General features: G+C 35.5%; 1 protein-coding gene across 3 annotated transcripts in view; it reads right to left on the reverse strand.

The window, feature by feature from the left end:
* LOC127847193 (uncharacterized) overlaps positions 1-19,664 on the reverse strand; it is a 227,020-nt gene extending 207,356 nt beyond the window's left edge. For all 3 annotated transcript variants that reach the window (XM_052378918.1, XM_052378917.1, XM_052378916.1), the window contains exons 1-8: positions 19,608-19,664; positions 17,486-17,549; positions 16,396-16,508; positions 16,104-16,172; positions 12,875-12,969; positions 10,362-10,517; positions 4,618-4,699; positions 2,745-2,801 (exon numbers count right to left, since the gene is read on the reverse strand). In XM_052378918.1, the coding sequence (XP_052234878.1) occupies positions 2,745-2,801; positions 4,618-4,699; positions 10,362-10,517; positions 12,875-12,969; positions 16,104-16,172; positions 16,396-16,508; positions 17,486-17,507 (594 nt within the window). In that variant the 5' untranslated portion in view covers positions 17,508-17,549; positions 19,608-19,664. The remainder of the gene's footprint in view (positions 1-2,744; positions 2,802-4,617; positions 4,700-10,361; positions 10,518-12,874; positions 12,970-16,103; positions 16,173-16,395; positions 16,509-17,485; positions 17,550-19,607) is intronic.
* Between the last annotated feature and the right edge of the window lie 3,774 nt (positions 19,665-23,438).

Raw genomic sequence — 23,438 nt, forward strand, 5'->3', positions numbered from 1 at the left:
TGCCCCGCCCACCCGCCCGCCGACATCGCCAATCTAATAACCAGTTTTTTCCTTCCAAAAACCTGGTTAAAAATCTCAAACTGGACCTAAAAATTCCCAATGGAAGGTTTCCCCCCTTAAAATTTGGGTTTTAATTTGTCTCAACATTTAGTTCCCTCTTTAATTTAGTTCTCAACATTATATCTCCCTTCCAGCTACTGTGAAACCATTATTAATCGTCAGGCATTAATTTTCATAAATTTCGTCAGTCGACCGATCGGCGAATTTAAGATCCTTACGAACAAACATGCTCTATGTTTGAACAAAAACAAACACTAAGTTGAACAATATTTTAAAACTTTACCGTATACATTAGGCATTAAATTCCAACAAAATCCATGCACACATTCACTGCTGTTTCGTAATCAAGATTAATCCGGTTTTCACAGCATTTTATTTGAAAGAAACAGTGACATTTGAGACCAATTACTATTCTTAAAATTATCAAAAATGTACGATGCAAAACGCTTGAAACTTTATTGAAAAGTGATAAAATAATTTCCTAACACTAGTTTTAACCCATATTGTTCGCACCTTCCCTAATTGGTACCGATAAAGGTACGATTGTTATCAGTATGGCAATTATAATAATAGAATAAGACTAATTGGCAATTGGCTTCGTTGTTACAAACACTCGTTAACGGTTATTCGATCCCACTTGTCCGCTTATCATAACAATGAACGTGTGAATGGCATACATTAAGAGGGTCCATTACTGTCCCTTGAAAACAAAACTAGTTAATTGGCATGTGACAAACAGGCCCCACCTCCTGCAGTGATGCTCAAGTGTGCTCCCGCATTCGTACCACGATTTTTCAAAACTGCGATTGATCGCGAATATGTATTACACACAAATCGGATATTGACTGACGCATTTTTTTTAAATTCAAAATCAGAAATCGGCGAATTTAAGTGCTGACGAAATCGTCATTTTTATAAAAATGACGAAATTTTGTGTTGTCGAAAATAAATGGTTTCACAGTATATATGTTGAACCGTGGTAAATTAATATTGAAATCTTTTTTATTTTTAATTTTCAAGTATTTGTTGCCAAAAAATCAACAACAATAATTTCCCAATTTAAGTCGAAACAACATGATTTTTCACAATCCAAAGTCCTTGCCCCATTCACAAATTGGTATAAAAAACAACACTGCAAAGTTCTTTAGTGAAAACCTTAGGAAATTCTTTACATTCTTAAAATTTATTATGTTTCTGGCTATGTTATTTTTTAGGGAGTTTTGAGATTTATATGTTAAAAAAAGGTAAATATTACTACAGTGAGTAATATTTTAACCTTTTGTAAGCAGATAACACCTGATTTCTTACAGAAAAGTTTATCTAAAATGTTTCCTTATGTTCAACTTAAATTAAAATTTCCAAAAGAAACTTTGAGAATATTATCCAGGGGGACATTTTGTAATCAATGCTAAAATCTATGGAATTCCTTAGTTGAACACTTGTGTTTAAGTCTTTAAAGCATAGCATTTTCAATTGACTTCGAACATATGCAAAAATATATTAAATTGCTAAGGATTTTGTTCTTTTTCTTTCCTGATTGTCGGAATGGTGGAATAAAAAATAAGGAGGTTACTACAATTTTGCTATTAATCTTTTCCAATCATCTTAAGAGGGGTACGTTGGAAGGATAAAGTTTAAAATGCAATAATTAGAAACTGTATATGAAACAACAATATCAATAATTCCCCTGGTTTAAGCATTGGATATTTTGGTCATTATGATATGAATTGTTACAACATCATATTTACAACAAGATGCGTTTGTGAAACACAATGTCCCCCTATATGACGTTTGACCTTGAAGGATGACCTTGACCTTGACCCTTCACCACTAAAAATGTGCAGCTCAATGAGATACACGTGCATTTCAAATATAAAATTGCTAGCTTCAATATTGCAGAAGTGACATTACATGAGAAATTTTGACCCATATATTTGACCTTGAAGGATGACCTCGACCTTGACCTTTCACCACTCAAAATGTGCAGCTCCATGAGATACACATGCTTGCCAAATATCAAGTTGCTATCTTCAATATTGCAAAAGTATTCATAAAATAAGCGATTTGGGCCACATATATTTGACCTCTGACCTTGAAGGATGACCTTGACCTTTCACCACTCAAAATGTGCAGCTCCATGAGATACACATGCATGCCCAATATCAAGTTGCTATCTTCAAGATTGCAAAAGTATTCATAAAATAAGCGATTCGGGCCACATATAGTTGACCTCTGACCTTGAAGGATGACCTTGACCTTGACCTTTCACCACTCAAAATGTGCAGCTCCATGAGATACACATGCATGCCAAATATCAAGTTGCTATCTTCAATATTGCAAAAGTATTCATAAAATGAGCGATTTTGGCCACATATATTTGACCTCTGACCTTGAAGGATGACCTTGACCTTTCACTACTCAAAATGTGCAGCTCCATGAGATACACATGCATGCCAAATATCAAGTTGCTATATTCAATATAGCAAAAGTTATTGCAAAATGTTAAAGTTGGCGCAAACCAACCAACCAACAGACCAACCAACCAACAGACCAACCAACAGACAGGGCAAAAACAATATGTCCCCCACTACTATAGTGGGGGACATAATAAATCTAGCTCTAAAATAAGGAATTTATAAATGGGTGCTAAGAATATATGACTCTTAGAGAGAATTAAAGCTTACATCATTTCTTGTCAGTTCTGCATAGAATTTTCTTCCTGGTACGATGAATGCTGCATGCTAAAACAGAAAGCATGGTTACTGTAACTTACGATGTATTATGCACAATTTTTATATCCCCCAATTTTTCTTTTTAAAGTTGGTGCATGTTATAAATCAATACAACCCTCTTCTGACAGCTAATTTGCAAAAAAATCATTTTGCTATCACAAATATCCACAAGAGCACCGCATAGCAGGTGCCAACACTTGGCTGCGGGTGCAGTTTTGAATAATTAAATGAAAGCTTGTCAGAATTTTTTTTTTTTAATTAGAGGTCACAGCGTCCTTGACCTTTGACGTAGTGACCCAAAAATGGGTGTGGCGTGTAGAACTCATCAATGTGCAGCTACATAAGAAGTTTCAAAGTTGTAGGTGATAGCACTTTGATTTTAGAGCCAATATTAGGGTTTTAGCACGACGCGTACGGCAGACGAGCTGGCTATGAAAACAGCCAAGCTAATAATATACCAGTAAATACACCGTATACTTTGCTTAATAAATGGTAAATTAGGATATACAAATATTAAAGTGTACAAACATTTGATGTTAAAGCAATATATCCAAAAAAAATTTGATATCACAGATATCTATAATAGACATTTATTAGTCCTTAATACAGTACACCGCATACTAGTGCCCTTAATTTATGGTAAATTACTATATACAATTGTTATATTGTACAAATATTTCATATTACAGCCATATATGATAGATTCTACGTAATAGTCATAATATGACACACCTTTATAAAAACAGTCTAAAAATTACTTCAGATTTGAATCAGGCTTGACAAGAGATTTTTAAGACTAATATGAGTCTGGTTCTGGGAAAACGGGGCTTAATGCATGTGTGTAAAGTGTCATCCCAGATTAGCCTGTGCAGTCCACACAGGATTATCAGGGACAACACCTTTCACTGTTTATTATGCACTTTATGCACATGCTTTTAGACCATTGTTCCCAGAATGTGGCTCAAATATTACTTTGTTCCTCTGAGATTTATTTAACATGCACATACAATGAGTCTAGAGGTGATATTTACAAAACAGCTTCTTTTTTCTACCATTTTGAGAATAGGGCAAGGTCCCTTTGGCTTGAGAAAAATTGCAGCATTTTGACTAAAATTGTAAAATTAGTGTTAGTTTAAACCTATTTATTTTAGCGAGATAGCATCAAAATCCTAGGGCTTATTTGAAATGCGCTGTACTTTGTGTCTATAGGGGAGATCTAAAGAACACTCCCACAGTGGAGATCGAACCCATGCAGGGCCCTCAATCTATCAAATCTGCCGCCGAATTTCGGCGGCAGTCCCCCATCTGAAAAGTATACTTTTGTCCCCTAAAAAAAAAATTTTAAAAAAGATGTGTCTCATGTCATGATTATTATATTTCAATTCTATTTCAATGTAATCTTTTCAAACATACTAAATTATGAAAAATGCAATGAATTTAGTGCAAACATGTACAAATGTAATAATGAGAGAGTAAGTAAAAAAATCCCCCAAAAAGGAACACGCTGCGAAAATTCCCCTCCTAAGGGCTGCGGACCCCTTCCCCCAAAGTAGTGTGAGGGCGCTGCCATGACCTCCCGGTCGCTAGGCGGACACCATATTTACTATCGCACGGCAAAATATTAACATTACCCACAGCCAAAATAGCTGTTATGCATACTTAAATCTCAAAGTGTCTACTTAATTATCAAATAAGCTTATAAAACGGGTGTAAATTATTATAAAATATGGAAGATTTTGACCTTTCTCAGCTAACTTGCTAAATAACAAGCATTTTGGCTACTAAGTGAGATTTCTTAGCGCCAATCTATCCTGCTAGTTCTTACCTCTGCACCCTGAACTTTCCACTCATCAACGAAGCCGATGCCACCAGCGTAGACTTCATCTTCCTCTTTGTTGTACACCAGGCTGTATAAGCAGAAACAAACAAATATTCTTACCCTACAGTGTTTTGTCTTTCACAATCGGGTCTGGACAAATGTTCTTACCCTACAGTGTTTTGTCATTCACAATCGGGTCTGGTTATATTCCGCCCCATTCCCAATTGAACAAAATATACATTTTTCCCAAATGCAACCTAACAATTCCCAATTTAAGGTTTAAAAAAAAAACATTTTTGTTGTTTTTAAGATCTTAACATTTTGTTTGTCTTCCATCCAGTTATAAATTCAACCTTATTAAATATAATTCTGAAAAAACAAGAGCTTTGTCACAGACATGACGAATACCCCCACATGCCGCATTGACACATAATATTTTGCATGTCGTCTTCACAAAAAACAGCGGACACCATGCTCAATTATTAAAACGCACTAAGTGACCCCTTGACCTAGTTTTTGACCCAGAAAGGCCCATGTTCTAACTTGGCCTTAAGATCATCTCCATTAAACTTCTGACCAAGTTTGGTGAAAGTCGGATGTAAACTACTTGAATTAGAGAGCGGACACCATGCAGAATGTTAAAAAACGCACTAAGTGACCCCGTGACCTAGTTTTAGGCCCAGAATGGCCCATGTTCAAACTTGTCCTAGAGATCATTTAGATAAAACTTGTGACCAAGTTTGGTGATGATTGGATGAAAACTACTTGAATTAGAGAGCGGACAACATGGTGAGGTTTAAAACGCACAAAGATACCCCCTGACCTAGTTTTTGACCCGGCATGACCCATTTTCAAACTTGACCTAGACATCATCTAGATACAACTTCTGACCAAGTTTGGTGAAGATTGGATGAAAACTACTTGAATTAGAGAGTGGACAACATTGTGATGTTAAAACGCACTAAGTGACCCCGTGACCTAGTTTTTGACCCGGCAAGGCCCATGTTTGAACTTGGCCTTAAGATCATCTAGATACAACTTCTGACCAAGTTTGGTGAAGATCGGATGAAAACTACTTTAATTAGAGAGCGGACAACATGCTGAATGTTTAAAACGCACTAAGTGACCCAGTGACCTAGTTTTTGACACGGCAAGGCCCATGTTCGAACTTGGCCTAGACATCATGTAGATACAACTTCTGACCAAGTTTGGTGAAGATCGGATGAAAACTACTTGAATTAGAGAGCGGACACTTAATACGGACCGACAGACAGACAGACAGACAGACCGACAGACTGGACAGACCGACAAGTTCACTCCTATATTCCCCCCTAAACTTCGTTTGTGGGGGTATAACAACAACACCAATTTTCCAATTTTTGTCAAAACGCCGCAATTTTAACCAATGCAAAGGGAACTAATAACCCCATTCCCAAAAAGGCGAAGAAAACACTGTCCTATGTTTCATATGGGTCACTTACTGGGAAAACTTTGCTTCATGGATGCATACAGTGTCATCCCAGATAAGCCTGTGCAGTCCACACAGGCTAATAAGGGACAATACTTTACATGCATGTCTGTTTTTTCCAGAGCAAAGCTCATATGTTTCAGAGACTGTATCTGTTTATCCCAGTTTAAACAAGACTTAATTGTCAAGCAATATAAGTCCCCTACCGGCTCCACCATTGTCAGAAATTCCACCATTTTCAGAATTTAAAAAAAATAAATTTGTTGCCATAGCAACCTGAATTTTTGACGTAGGAACAAAATGAAATGACGTGCATACCGTAATAACTCTATGTTTTCGGACACTTAAAAATATTGTTATTTTTTTCGTGTCCAAAAACCTAGATACGAAAAATATTCACAAAATACAGGTGTCCGAAAACTAAGAGTCGAAAATTGAAGTGTCCGAAAATAGCTTCAATTGTATGAATGACTACCGGTAATAGCATGCGCTTGTAAAATACCATTCCGTTTAGTATAAATTTCAGTTATAAATATATGTTTGCACTGATTTTAAATAATTTTAAATGCTTAATTTATTTGACAGAAAGTTACAACAAGGTTGTACTTTGACGCAATAAAAAAAGCAAAATATGCATTATTTGTTTGTTCATTTCCGATAGTTGTTGTCTTACACCTTCCATTGTTTGTAAAACTTGCGGTTACTAGATTTACCGAAAGCGCGGGCTTTCGGTATCGGTACCGAAAGCGCATGGTCAGTACCGAAAGCGCACTGTAAAATATGGAAATAATCAGTTAATCAATTAAAGTTTCAATTGAAGAATAACCGAAAACTTGTTTATTAATGCATTTTTCATGGAATATTTCGTACCAATTTGTTCTTAAGAGCGCTACATTATGTCAATTAACGCTGTATTGGTACAGAAAGCGCAATGTCAGTACCGAACCCGCACTGTATAATGTAAATTACGTGAAAAAAACTATTAAAGAATAACCAAAAACATGTTTATTAATGCATTTTTTATGGACTTTATCGTACAAATTCGATCTTAAGCACGCTTCATTGTGTCAAATAACGCTGTCGCCTACTAATAGGCGCTATACAGCATGCCGCAATAATTTCAACAATTTATCAAATGTATCTCAAAATATAAACAATAAACATTTTAATATGTGACTTGAAACACAGAAACAATTGTTTTAACAGTATGTTACTAATTCTCCTAATATTGTATACGTTACGCATATATCCAGTGCGCTTTCGGTAATGCTATTGCGCTTTCGGTACCAATACCGAAAGCGCGCGCTTTCGGTAAATCTAGTTACCCTAAAACTTGCAATAGGGTGCATCATACTTTCAAGCGTCTAGTACTTTACCCAATAACAAAAATGTAATGGTCCGTTGCCCTAAGGCATGCACCTGCCATGTTTTATGATGTTAATCTGGTTGTAAAACCCCATGATCGAAGATTAAATATTGGAGACAGGACCAAAATTTGGTAAAATAGCGCTGTAAAATATACTGTCCGAAAACTTAAAGACATTAATTATGGACAAAAAATCATGTCGGGAAATTAAGAGTCAAGAAAAATAATTATTTTTGCTAAAAAAAGGGGTGTCCAAATACTTTGAGTGTCAGAAAACATAGAGTAATTATGGTAATGTCAATTTTGCCATCTATTCATGTTCCAAGTTTCATGAAAAAATATTAAGAACTTTTAAAGTTATCGCAGGATCCAGAAAAGTGTGACAGACAGACAGACAGACTGACAGACGGAGTGCAAACCATAAGTCCCCTCCGGTGAAACCGGTAGGGGACTAATAAATAATGGCAGTGTTGTTTTTCACCATTTTGGGAATGGGGCCGGGTCACTTTGGATTGGGAAAATTTGCAGCGTTTTGACTAAAATTGGGAAATTAGTGTTGTTGTTTTGCTTAAAAATACTTCACAATCGAGTGTTTTCAATATTTCATGACCTGAGGTTGAAGTTTGGGAAAAATATATACATTTTTTCTATAGGGAAACCAGGGGAATTACCGGACCCGACTTAGGATGAAAACAAGAGCTGTCTCCATCGGAAGACATATGCCCCTAAAAACGCATTTTGAAACCTAAACACAGATTTCGAAACCTAAACACGGAACCTTCATAAGTTCAAGGTCAAGGTCAAAGGGGTCAAATTTATGTGCGTATGGAAAGGCCTTGTCCATATACACATGCATACCAAATATAAAGGTTACATCTGAAGTGACATAGAAGTTATGAGCATGTTTCCAGCGGAAACCAATTTTTTGATGATTCAAGGGCCGTTACTCAGAAGTGCCTGGGTAAATTTTGCTGATTATCAAACTTAACCTAGATTTTATTGCCTTACAAATTTTTATGAATTTTGGTGAAGATCTGATGACAATTGGTGGAGTTATTGAACGGAAACGAGAAAAAACTCTTTTTTTTATGATACAAGGGCCGCAACTTGATTGTTTGGGTCAATTTGGCCGATTATCGAACTTTACCTAGATCTTATGACCTTACACATTATCATGAAGTAGAGCAAAGATCCTATGACATTTGCTTGAGTTATTGAGCAGAAACAGAAAAAAAAACGCAATTTTTCGATGATTCAAGGGCCGTAACTCAGAAGTGTCTAGGTCAATTAGTCCTATTATCAAACTTGACCTAGATGTTATGTCTTACACATTGTTATGAAGTTCGGTGAAGATCTGATGAATTTTGCTTGAGTTATTGAGCGGAAACGAGAAAAAAACAAATTTTACGATGAATAAAGGGCCATAACTCAGGAGTGTGTTGGTCAATTTGGCCGATTATGGAACTTGACCTAGATGTTATTGCCTTACACATTTTGATGAAGTTTGAAGAAGATCTGATGACAATTGCTTGACTTATTGAGCAGAAACTAATCCGGACCGACTAACTGACTGACTGACTGACTGACTGACGGACATTGCGATTTTAATATGCCCACAGAACCTATGTTCCCACTGAATGGGAATGTTTCAGTGCCTACATGTTGAGATGGTCAAGATGAGGAAATCAGTATCGTAGGTTTCCTCATAAAGCGTGCAGTGTTTTACCTCCAAAATTCAAATTAAAAAGCTGGTGCGCGCTATACATTGATACTATGCTATCCTGGCTGCTAAATTGGTAAAAATATGTTTGTAATAGTAAAAAATCAAAATGGCCGCCATTTATTTTCCAGAAAACTACCACCCTATAATTGTACAGACTGAGGGGCCATTGTCGAAACAACAAGAAGTCACTACTGGTAGATATGAACGCGGTAGAAGAAGTTTTGGTCAAAAATAAATTTGTTTGAATAAACTTGCGGACATTTCTTTGTTTGTGTTTTTACACTTCTTAACTGATGAATTCCAATGGGGACTGTTGTCGACATTCCGTAGTGCAGGCAAGGGTAGGAGCGAACGAGGTCTTTTTTGCTGGTAACGGTAGGTGTGAAAGGGGGTCATTTTGCACCTCGTAATTAATTGGCAGATGTTATTGAGTAATATGTGCCACGACTTGTTAAGACGCTAATTGACATTTGAGACACTAATTGCACACTTCAGAACGTGAAAATATGCAATCGCTTTTTGTGTGTATAAATATTAAACGTTCAACAGTGGCGTTTCAAAGATTCATTAAAAATGTCAAAATATAGTGCTACGCCCGCATACCTCAACAACTGTATACCTGTCTCCCATGCGACATTCAAATTTAATGCCCATGCTTTCCCCAAGGAAAAATCACACAATGTACTCTAATTCTTATTTTCTCACGTTTTTCATGAAATGCACGTTGACTGTAAATCTTTTGCTAGAAAATTACAAAATTGTCAGAAAAGTATAGTGCTATGCAACCCATGCTCCTAATCATAATGACCCTTCCTATTTTGAATGCTTAATAAAGCTTTCCAATTCCCCGGATTATTGGATTGTGCAATAGTAAAATGGCGGCCATTTTCGGTCTGATTTGGGGGTTTTATTGTCTTTAAATATTTTTTTCTCCATTTTTGCATTTAAAAAAACAGCCTGCGCTATACATGGGGCGCGCTATACGAGGAAACCTACGGTATTCATTTCCGCCTAAACTATATTTTCGCTCAGAAGAGACATTCTTTAAATGAAAAATATCGTAAAAGCTGACAGTGTTGTCGCTGACGAGCCTATGCAGGGGCTAATCTGGGACGACACTTTACACACATGCATTACACCTGCTTTTCATAGCGCATGGCTCATAAATATATATATATGAACACAGTTCTTACCACAGGGTCGTCGCCAGTGTTGGTATGTTCTCTAACTCCTTAAAGCCTCCGTTAAAGTCCGTGAACAATCTCAGGACCAGATCGGCGCCGAACGTCAAGTACACGCGGTGCTTTGACACGTACGTCATGGCCGTGAGAACGTGATTTGTCTCAAAACTGCAATGGAATCATCTTTGCATTATAGATATGGCAAGTGTTGTTTTTTCACCATTTTGGTAATGAGGCCCGATCCCTTTACCATTTTGGTAATGAGGCCAGATCCCTTTACCATTTTGGTAATGAGGCCTGATCCCTTTACCATTTTGGTAATGAGGCCCAATCCCTTTACCATTTTGGTAATGAGGCCCGATCCCTTTACCATTTTGTTTATGAGGCCCGATCCCTTTACCATTTTGGTAATGAGGCCCGATCCCTTTACCATTTTGGTAATGAGGCCCGATCCCTTTACCATTTTGGTAATGAGGCCCGATCCCTTTACCATTTTGGTAATGAGGCCCGATCCCTTTACCATTTTGGTAATGAGGCCCGATCCCTTTGGATTTAGAAAAATCACTGTGTTTTGAATAAAAAAGGGAAATTTGTGTTGTTTTGCTAACAAATACTTCAAAATCAGCCCCATTCCCAAAATGGTGAGAAAAAAAATACTGCAGACAGACAGACATCTATTGTACATCCAGTATATAACCCTTGTACTTGGCTTTGTAGAATATAATAATTAAATAAAAAAGGAAAGACAATGAGCCTGCTCTGGAAAAAAAGGGATTGTCATCCCAGATTAGCCTGTGCAGTCCACAGATTCTTATCAGGGAACAGGGGTGGCGAAATCTCAAAAAAACTATACTTGTCCACGGACAACCATTTAGGAAATTTAACTTGTCCGTTGCTGAACTACACTTGTCCGTTAATGTTTATATAAATTATAAACGCATTTTTTTATTAATGTAAAACAATGTGGAATATACCAAAACGAGTATGATTTGCTAGTTTTGTTTATAGTTGTATTTCAATAGTACATTCATTATAGCAGTATATTATAAACACTATAAAAATTTCTAAAACTTTCAATCTTGCAAAGCTAGTGTTATTAAAACATGTGTTGAACATAAGTACATTGTAATCTTAACAAATTAAACTAGTCCAATATGTGGACCTCATCAGACTGAGGCTCCGCTACTGGTAGCAATTTGATTATCATCAACTGGTAACCATTGAAAATCTGTTAGCCAAGTTTCTTGAAAAGTTCTGGTGCGTTTACTTAGATCATATTTTTTATCATAATCTTTCTTAGTTTTTTTGGGAGGTGGACTGCTCAAAGCTTCAGATTTCTGCTCCATTGTTGAAGATTTAAAAAAACAAAATGTTCCATTTTTACCATTAAAGTCGTCTTAAATAACAAGGTAGACCGTGTTTTGATTATCTTACTTTGATACTTTTTATTTCTGTCTGATTGTAAAAATAAAGAAAAATGTCTGTACACTGTCTAACAGTCGGGCCGAATGTTTAAAATGCGGCATGCTCCTGGTCTCTTATAGAATAAGGGAGATCACTGCGCATGAGAGTGCCCGTATTTAAGCTTGCTTGCTCCGCAAATAGCACTGACAATGTAATCGCATGTCAACAATCGGTTTTGTAAAACTTAATTACGGCTTTAATACAATGTATTTTTTTGTATACCTGGACCCGACTTTTAAAAAACTTCTTGTCCACGGACAACTTCATTGAAAAAAATCAGTTGCCCAGACAAGCAAAGGTACGACTCGGGCAACTCGGACATTTGATTTCGCCACCCCTGAGGGAAGATACTTTTCACTTATATGATATTTTTCTTTCAAATGGAAGGCTCATCTAACAACTATCCGTTCTCAGCAAAAAGTGTCTTCACTAAGTCCCTAATGAGCCTGTGCAGACTGCATAATTCACATTTTCCTGAAACGAGTCTCAAGTACTTAAATTTAGGGTTTAGGGCTTTTTTTCCTGTTTTTGTGAAGCAGCCTTGACCCCCCCCCCCCCATTTTGGGAAAAAATGAGTCGCAAACTGTTTGAAATTGTGAAAAAATAAGTCGCAAACTTTCTAAAATTGTGAAAATTACAGTCGCCAACTTCTTGAAATTGTGAAAAATTGAGCCTCGATTTTCTTGAAATTGTGAAAATTTGAGTCACAAATTTCCAAAATTGTGAAAAACAGCCATTCACACAGAAGGAAACAAGAGATGTGTTTGTCAGAAACACAATGCCCCCTATTGCGCCGCTTTGAAGCCATATATTTGACCTTGAAGGATGACCTTGACCTTTCACCTTTCAAAATTTGCAGCTCAATGAGATACACATGCATGCCAAATATCAAGTTGCTATCTTCAATATTACAAAAGTTATTGCAAAACTTTAACCAAGGTTAAAGTTTTGGGACACACACAATGAATGAATGAATGACAGACAGACATACAGGCCAAAAACAATATGCCCCCAATCTTTCGATCCGGGGGAATAAAAAACCTGAAATTGCGTATACAAACTTGGAGGCTGTGCAGATCTCCGACTTCTCCTTGGATTCCAGCAGCCAAACTTTCACCCCCTGGGTGGCCCCCTTCGTATAGTGGCACGTAAACACCTGTCGTTAATGTATTGACATATAAACATAACAATACACGATAATTTTCTCAAATTTAATATAACATCGTTTGCATAAAAAATATTGCACATTCATTTTATATGTCGTAAAAAGTTTGGACAAATTAATAAGTTAATATGAGATAATTTGCTCAAACTAAATATAAGATAATTTGCTTCTTAAATATTGCTCATATTTGTTTTTAAATTATAAACTTTTGAACAAATGAAATTTTTCATAAAAGATATTTTGCTTGAAAAACGTTGCATGTAACTGTTTTAAAATTGTAAACGTTTGGACAAGTATAATTTTTAATGTATAATTAGCAGGGATCATATTTTGCTGCAACATCAATCGGTCTGGATTTAAATGGGGAAAAAGTGTCCGAAAATATATATCCGAAATCATGACAAATTATTTTAAAATATATACCATTAATTTCGCCATTCATGAAGGTGTAAATGTACAAGTTTAATGCCCTTAGGCATTTTTTTAAACGGAACATACAAGTTTTCTCAATTGGTTTTATCATTTGCTATGTCATTGATGTTTTGTGTGCTGTTTAATCTGACTGTTTTTTCAACGCTGTCAATACTAATATTAATCTTTGTAAGTCTATACCGATGTTTTAAATTGTTGTCGACTCGATACTAGCTTACAAACATGCACTGAACCAAACAAATGTTTGCGCGTATGTTGGCTACTGACAAAAACAAAACCAAAAGTTAAGAAATAATTTGTGTATCTTATAGTTTGTTGTCGAATAACCCACGGCCGATAGTTAAGATGCCTAGGGATTAAATCACGAGTGCGAAGCACGAGTTATTTGAAACCATGCATCGAAACTTCCGGTCGTGGGTTATTCAACAACAAACAATAAAGTACATGAATTATTTTGATTCCAGCGATTTTCCTCCTTCTTTATAAAGTACCGGTAAACGGTACTTTCCCAATCGAACGAAAATTCCCAAATTCCCAAAACGGTACTTTCCCAATCGAGCGAAAATTCCCAAATTCCCAATCGGCATCTGGAAAAATCCCAATCAGCGTTCGAATTTTTTCTCAAAACGATAGAAAGTTTCGTAAAAAACCAACTTTCGGCGAGCGAACAAAGAAAATCGTATAGTTGTGTGTAACCACGCGCTCGATTAATTTCGGGTTTTATTATTCAGCGCATTCAATCAATAGAGTTGTTACTGTTTCCGGTTCTTTTGCCAGGCAGCCAGCGTACTGTTTTACGTCGGTTTGTAACCTTATCGTAGTTTGAAATGAGTCATAATAGCAAATATTATGCCAAAAAACCAATCGGAACCATCTATCACAGGACACATTGACAGCAATAATGATGCTGTGCAGGGAGGGATGCAAGCAACTGAGTGATGATCAAACATCAAAGATTGTTGAAATTTTCACAAAAATGAAAGAGAGAGACATTGCTTTAAAAGAGATTAAAACAACTAGTAATTGATTTGGTGTGTTCTTTATAATATTTTGTTATTTATATAAACTTTATAACTTAATGGTCATTAAGGCATGCCTGCAAATGATTATTTAAATGGGTATGTTCAATTAAGTATGAACTGTATGATGTATTCAATAAGACCCAAACTTCACGACGCGATTTTCCCAATTTCAGGATTTCACGACTCGATTTTTCCCAATTTTGAGGTTTTCACGACTCAATTTTTCCCAATCGGACCGGTACGGGTACTTTTCCCAATTGGACAAGGAAAATCGCTGGATTCTAACACGATTTTTTTCTACAGATTTATACAATGTATATTATTTTTCTTGTTTACTATTTTATGTGAAGTTCCGTCCAAAAAAATAACTTTCTGCTGTCCTTTCGATCAGATCCGCGACTTTCATTCATTTATTGCCGGAATTTTAGGCTGGTGGAAAATGTATCGGCATGTTTTGTTTAGTTACAGCGCGTGCTTTCAGTGTATAAGGTCCACCCATAATTATTGCAGAATAACCGATTTTCTTCTTTGTTTATATTTAAGTTTACTGTATCATACATGAAATGCACAATTTCCACGAGGATAACATCGAGGTTTTTATCTCCGAAGTAACTATCAACGATTTTATCGTGGACGAGTACATATTACGGACCGATAAGTGTGCTAGGTATAAGCCAGTGAAATTATCAATTGATATTGACAAGTGGTCATTCACGCATGACTAATACACAACCGTGCGAATCTTCGCTGCTTGGGGTCATACTCTGATACTAGAAGGCTGACATGCAATAAACTGGTCCTGACCGGTTAAGGGACTGCAGCGAATGGTTTATCACACCTAATCGAGATAAGAATGTAATTAGTGTGTGTGTTAGCATGTGCACTGTGTAATCGATTTCCTGACATGGGAATTTTAGCAAACAGAATCGGACCGACTGTTTGGGATTTTCAATTGGTCTTCCATAACCCAAATTGGTATAGGACCAACAAAACCGAAAAAAATATGATCCCTGATAATGAGCTAAAAATTGTTACAGTTTAGACAAGTTTATACTTTAATATTAGATAATTTGCTCGAAAAATATTGCTCATAAATGTTATACAATTGTTTAAGTTTGGGAAAATGAAAACTACAGCTTTCAATAATTGACTAGTTAAGATATTACTCATATTAGTTTTAAACCAGATAACAAAAATACTGATGCAATTCAACATGTTCATTACATCAAACTGCTGCAAAGCAATTGTCTAGTTTTACTCAGGAGTTAATTATTTCCCACTCAGAAGACGGTTAAGTATTTCACGTAAACATTCCCTCCAAGGAATGGCCTTGCTGGCCCCATTACCCCATGATGGAGAATGTACTCTGAGAATATTATATATATTGCTCTCTAAGGAAAAGGGGCATAATGTATGTGCGTAAAGTGTTGTCCCAGATTAGACTGTGCAATCTGCACAGGCTAATCAGGGACAAGACTTTCCATTTTGACTTGATTTTTATTGAGAGGAGACATCCATTAATTTGAATATTTGATAAAAAAGCAGAAAGTGTTGTCCCTGATAAGCCTGTGCAGGTTGCACAGGCTTATCTGGGACGACACTTTATGCACATGCATTAAGCCCCGTTTTCCAAGATTATGGCTCATATATTCATATAAATTGTATAAATACCTGACACAGTTTACTGCATGTAATCTCTGAGCATCTTATTGCACATGGATGGCGGAGAGTGTGTAATAACTGCAACAAACATGAAGAATTGTGATTCATTTTTATGACTCTATATTTACCATGTAAACAGCTGGTTTTATAGACAAAAACTTGCTGTAACAAAAATGCATACATTTTTAACCAATATTCTTTCTATGCGAATATAATAGAACTTTGGAGGGAAAATGGATGGTATGTTTTCTTACCGCATTATATATCACACAGGGAAACAGATACAGAAATTTGAACATACCTGCGGGCCAACTTCAAGAGTTATGCTCTCGTCTTCCATACTGCCCGTGTTCAGTTTGTTGGAAATCTCTTCTAGCATAGAGCTCCAGCCCTTTAGCTTGTCCCAACGTGCAACTGAGATGAAAAAAAAATTAGCTAGGACATCTGGGGCCACTGTGTTGTGGCTTTGGTGGAATCAGGAAGCTCCAAAGACTTTGAAAATGACACATACAAGACATGCATACAAACTAACCCTTTACATCTTAGATACATATTTTGACACATTTGTAGTCCCTTAGAAAGTGAAATTTAATTAAAGACTTTTCTTACTAGATTCAATTGTTTAAGGCTTCACTTCCAACCCTTACATACTGATGAGCAGCAAAGAGTATAAACCCTAAACAGTCTGCAAATAACTCGCAGGCTGTTCTGGTTTTCTGTTGTTTGCACACAGCCATTTTCACTTAGCTTCTAAGTGGGAATGGGGTTAACACAACTATGTCAAATAACTTGCAGGCTGTTCTGGTTTTATGTTGTTTGCACACAGCCATTTTCACTTAGCTTCTAAGTGGGAATGGGGTTAACACAACTATGTCAAATAACTTGCAGGCTGTTCTGGTGTTATGTTGTTTGCACACAGCCATTTCACTTCGCTTCTAAGTGGGAATGGGGTTAACACAACTATGTCAAATAACTTGCAGGCTGTTCTTGTGTTATGTTGTTTGCACACAGCCATTTTCACTTAGCTTCTAAGTGGGAATGGGGTTAACACAACTATGTCAAATAACTTGCAGGCTGTTCTGGTGTTATGCTGTTTGCACACAGCCATTTTCACTTAGCTTCTAAGTGGGAATGGGGTAAACACAACTATGTCAAATAACTCGCAGGCTGTTCTGGTTTTATGTTGTTTGCACACAGCCATTTTCACTTAGCTTCTAAGTGGGAATGGGGTTAACACAACTATGTCAAACAACTTTCAGGCTGTTCTGGTGTTATGCTGTTTGCACACAGCCATTTTCACTTAGCTTCTAAGTGGGAATGGGGTTAACACAAATATGTCAAATAACTTTTGGTATTCCATTGAGAATGACTTGAATAATTAGCTGACATACCTAGTTTTCCTAACTCCTTCATTTTCTTAACTGCAAAATCTTCTGATCCCTTGGTATTACGTTTCTGAAAGCAAATCAAGAATTTTGCATTATTTTACGAGTTTAGCCGACATATGCATGATATTCTACCATTTGAGTTAACAGAACAGCTGGTTTTAGTTTTGTTTATACGACTGTTACTCTGTATGATGATGTTCTACCATTTGAGTTAACAGAACAGCTGGTTTTAGTTTTGTTTATATGACTGCTACTATGTATGATGATATTCTACCATTTGAGTTAACAGAACAGCTGGTTTTAGTTTTGTTTATACGACTGTTACTCTGTATGATGATATTCTACCATTTGAGTTAACAGAACAGCTGGTCTTAGTTTTGTTTATACGACTGTTACTCTGTATGATGATATTCTACCATTTGAGTTAACAGAACAGCTGGTTTTAGTTTTGTTTATACGACTGTTACTCTGTATGATGATATTCTACCATTTGAGTTAACAGAACAGCTGGTTTTAGTTATGTTTATATGACTGCTACTATGTATGATGATATTCTACCATTTGAGTTAACAGAACAGCTGGTTTTAGTTTTGTTTATATGACTGCTACTATGTATGATGATATTCTACCATTTGAGTTAACAGAACAGCTGGTTTTAGTTTTGTTTATACGACTGTTACTCTGTATGATGATATTCTACCATTTGAGTTAACAGAACAGCTGGTTTTAGTTTTGTTTATACGACTGTTACTCTGTATGATGATATTCTACCATTTGAGTTAACAGAACAGCTGGTTTTAGTTTTGTTTATATGACTGTTACTCTGTATGATGATATTCTACCATTTGAGTTAACAGAACAGCTGGTTTTAGTTTTGTTTATACGACTGTTACTCTGTATGATGATATTCTACCATTTGAGTTAACAGAACAGCTGGTTTTAGTTTTGTTTATACGACTGTTACTCTGTATGATGATATTCTACCATTTGAGTTAACAGAACAGCTGGTTTTAGTTTTGTTTATAAGACTGTTACTCTGTATGATGATATTCTACCATTTGAGTTAACAGAACAGCTGGTTTTAGTTTTGTTTATACGACTGTTACTCTGTATGATGATATTCTACCATTTGAGTTAACAGAACAGCTGGTTTTAGTTTTGTTTATATGACTGTTACTCTGTATGATGATATTCTACCATTTGAGTTAACAGAACAGCTGGTTTTAGTTTTGTTTATACGACTGTTACTCTGTATGATGATATTCTACCATTTGAGTTAACAGAACAGCTGGTTTTAGTTTTGTTTATATGACTGTTACTCTGTATGATGTCAATTTTCACAAAAACAACAAATGTACAAGTTTTTATCATTTTATTTGCATGATAAATGCTTATAATAGTGGAACTAAATATCTTTGCAGGGAAGTACCAAGAGTAAAATATGGCATTTCATTTTTTTTAAGTTAAATGGAAGAAACAGAGTTAAATTCATTCATCTAATTATAGATCAGTGCATGTGCTGTTGTTGTATTTTAAGGGATTTGCTCAAAGATTTTGTGTGTTTTTTTCCCATTGTATTTGGTCAGGAATATTAACAAACATTAAAATCACAACAAAGCAGCTCCACTATATAAACAAAAATAGAAGTTTTACAGAAAAGTATGTCCATTGGCACTAGTACCACTGTTGTTTGGATTGAACAGCTATCACCATAACCACTTGGCTATCCATAATATCATATTACCTCATTCACTTAAATATTTAACGAAAACAATAGAAACATTTTAAATGATGTTGTGTATGTAACTTTTTATAATTTTATCAATTTCAATGTTTAATTACTCCTGATTTAAATATCTGTATGAATAAAGTCTACACAATTAGCTTTAATTTATAAGATTTTTTAGGTTGTTTTACTTTTTGAATGTTAGACAAAAACTGAACAAGTTGGAAAAATGTCATTTCGAAAATCTGTAAACAAGTCGCTTAAAATTAGGGTTTCTTTATTTTTACTGTCAGTCCAATACGAAGTTCGCAGCAAAATTAAGTGTGCTGTAACAGGCGTTTACTAAAATAATTCTGCATCAAAAAGTTTGTTAGTGTATATGTTTTTAATCATTGTTACTTTTCATATTGACATTTTCCCTTTTCAAATGCTTCCGCCATGTGCAATTTCTTGGTTTCTAACGGTGACGTCACAATTGTACACAGTTGATTGTTACGACAGCCAATTTCTGCTACCGGTTTAGGTTTTTGGCAACTTAACACTAATATTTCGATATTTGTTTGCGCAGATGTTTATTTCTGGCGTTTATGTTTATATAATGATTTCCGAGAATAATAATATCGCTTTTGATTCTCAACATAAAACGCAAAACAACTGTATTTTTAAGCGTATCCTTTCTTTGTTTTTATTATAATGTATACAACATTTACAGCTTAGAATGAAGATAGACGCTAACAGTATTTCGCAAATTTCACCAGAAATGTGAAGAAATTACGTAAAGATCACGCTGCTCTAATCCCCCATTTTTGCCACTATGGAATGAATATCACACGTATCCTAAAGAGTAACAATTTCGATTCAAATTAGTCCACAAATTGTGTGAGTATTCTCCCTTACCTTCGACAAAATGTATAAGTCTTAAAATATCATTGTAAGGAAAAAACGTGAATTCTAGTGAGTAAAACAAAATAAATTATTTAATATCAAGCACACACGTACATCTCGTATTACAGGTACATCATAAATCAGTATCTCGGGCTTTATTGGATTGTGCCACTTTACACAGAAAGACACATTCTTAAATGTTCGATGATTAATTTACATCTTTTTGCACTCCGAAAACACTAACGAATTAATTTACGACATTTTGCGTGGTTGCTTGATATTTCATTGGTAAAGTTTGGTATTGATGTTTATAGCATACTGTTCTTTATTAAATATTGCAATAATTGTACAAAAGCAGACGTGACCATTAAATTATCGTAAAAATGCGTGTCAGACGAGTATATGCACAAGATATTGCGGATTTTTGTTGAACACGGTGTATTATCGTATTTTAATCCACTAGTTATAATTTAAAACAAGAGGCCCAAAGGGCCCTTGGTCGCTCACCTGAGAGACTAAGATGGAAAGAAACAAAGATTAAAACTATTCAGTAAATATTTCAAACTATTGGTATGTCAAGACTGACTTTAAAAGTAAGGTGTCCCAAAGAATACACAATAGGCATATATAGAAAAATTACCCCACCCACCCTGGTGGCCATGTTTTTAATACCCAGATTTTTTTTTTAATATATGTATATAAGGAAAATGCTTCTTACATACATATAGAGAAAACTACCCCATCCCCTGGGACCCTTGTTTTTTCCACTGATCACGACCATTTTCACTCATCCGACATATCAATAAAACCAATGTTTTGACCAAGTTTCATGATGATTGGCCAAAAAATGTGACTTAGAGTGTTCACAAGCTTTTTTAGTATATAAATATAAGGAAAATAACCCCCGGCGGTCATGTTTATTAATGGATCTCAATCATTTTTAAACTCAAGCGTCGTATCCAGGAACAAAATGTTCTTACCAAATGTCATGAAGATTTGGCACAAAATGCGTCTTCTAGACTGTTCACATGTTTTCACAATATACATATAGAGATATAGAGAAAACTGCCCCACCCCCTGGCGGCCATGTTTTTCCACTGATCACGACCATTTTCAAACCCGTCCGAGCTATCCACATAACCAATGTTTTGACCAAATTTCATGATGATTAGGAAAAAAAATGTGACTTCTTGTCTTTAGGAAAATCAGTGAACAAGCTTCTTTACTATATAAATATAAGGAAAATGACCCCCCGGCCGCCATGTTTTTTTACCGGTCCAAACCATTTTCGAACTCACGCGACGCATCCAGGAAACAAATGTTCTGACCAAATTTCACGAAGATTTGACCAAAAATATTACTTCTAGAGTGTTCACATGTTTTCACTATATGCATATAGAGAAAACTGCCCCGCCCACTGGTGGTCATGTTTTTTCACCGATCTGGACCATTTTCAAACTCGTCCGAGATATCAATAAAACCAATGTTTTGACCAAGTTTCATGATGATTGGGCAAAAATTGTGACTTCTAGAGTGTTTACAAGGTTTCTTTATAGCCATATAAGGAATACTGCCCCGCCCCCTGGCGGCCATGTTTTTCAATGGACCGAAACCATTTTTAAACTCAACTAACATATCACTAAGACAAATATTTTGACAAAGTTACATGAAGATTAGGCATCAAATGTGACTTCTACAGTGTTCACAAGATTTTTCTTCTTTTTTTACCTAGTGACCTAGTTTTTTAACCCAGCATGACCCAGTTTCGAACTCGGTCGAAGTATCATTTGGACAAATGATTGACCAAGTTGCATGAAGATCGGACAATAAATATGGCCTCTAGAGTGTTCACAAGGCAAAATGTTTACGACGGACGCACGACGCACGACGGACGACGGACAAAAGGCGATCACAAAAGCTCACCATGAGCACGTTGTGCTCAGGTGAGCTAAAAAAAATAACGAATGGAAGTTTACTTTTTTTTTAATCAAGAGTGAACTGAACATACTTTGAAAACAACATTGTTTTTGTTTAATATTAAATGCTTTAGCTCAAATAAATAAACACACAAATAAAACCGTACACGCACTACGAGCATGCATGATAACTTTGCCAATATATAGGCACATTGTCATAAAGTAGCAAGAATTAATAAAATTTTCGTCGTTGTTGCTAAAAATAGTTTTGTTGATATTTTCATGAATTTATTGTAAATAAAATGGTTGTGAATATTCTACAAGTATTTTTATTTGTCAGAGAAAGTAACGGACTTTTATAGACCGATTTGAAAGGTATTGCGATTTTTTCTAATATTTTTACACTTCGAAAACAGTTATTTTCTTATATTGTTTGTTCCAAATCGATTTTTTTCACCCATTAAATTCGATATTCCAATTAAAATCATTTAATATAAAATTAAGTTTATAACATAATTAAGTTAATCAAACTATCTCCAAAAATAATATCTTACTCGGACATTTTAAGGTATGCTGAGAACAATGCGTTGATTGTTATGCCCCCGAAGGAGGGCACATAGTGATCGCGCTGTCCGTCCGTCCCTCCGTCTGTCTGTCCGTCACACTTTGCGTTAAGGTTTCGAAAAATGCTCATAACTTCTATGTAGCTTTAGATGTTGCCTTCATATTTGGTATGCATGTGTATATTGACAAGGCCTTTCTATACGCACAAAATTTGTTACACCTGTGACCTTGACCTTGAACTTAGGGTCAACCTATGGAGACAGCTATTGCTGATTATATTACAAATAGCAAAACACTGTGTTGTGTGTACAAAGAAATAAACTGAAAAGGCCAAATCGCAAGTTAATGAATGCTTTAGAATCATAATAACAAGAACGCATCTGTTAACTATCTCAAATGAAAACGAAAATTATATGATTGCATCACTGTCACGGGCAAACTATAATTAGGTGTAAATTATGAAATTATGCAAATCACTAAGTTGTTAAGAAGACCGTAATTGTAAACGTTTTTTACGTTCCTGTCAACAAAAATGCAAGATTTGCATGTTCCTTGCGTCAAACACCTTAACACTTATAGGTCTTTGGTTGCGTGAAATGTACGTGGGCGTCGAAGCTATTACGTATTAAATTAACATGTTTACAGATATATAAACATTTTAACAGATATATTAACATGTATTAACATTTTAAATTGTAGAAATTATAAGTTGAGATGTAATCGTTATATTTTTTAGTCACAATTGCAGTCGTATATATTAATATTTTTCAAATATTCTAAAGAATGCATTTACATATTCGAAGATTTGACTTATATAATTGATTAAACATACTTACAATTTATTGTATGCTAAGACCAATCGGTT

The sequence above is a fragment of the Dreissena polymorpha genome, chromosome 10 (genome assembly GCF_020536995.1).
Source record: "Dreissena polymorpha isolate Duluth1 chromosome 10, UMN_Dpol_1.0, whole genome shotgun sequence".
In the NCBI taxonomy this organism is placed as follows: domain Eukaryota; kingdom Metazoa; phylum Mollusca; class Bivalvia; order Myida; family Dreissenidae; genus Dreissena; species Dreissena polymorpha.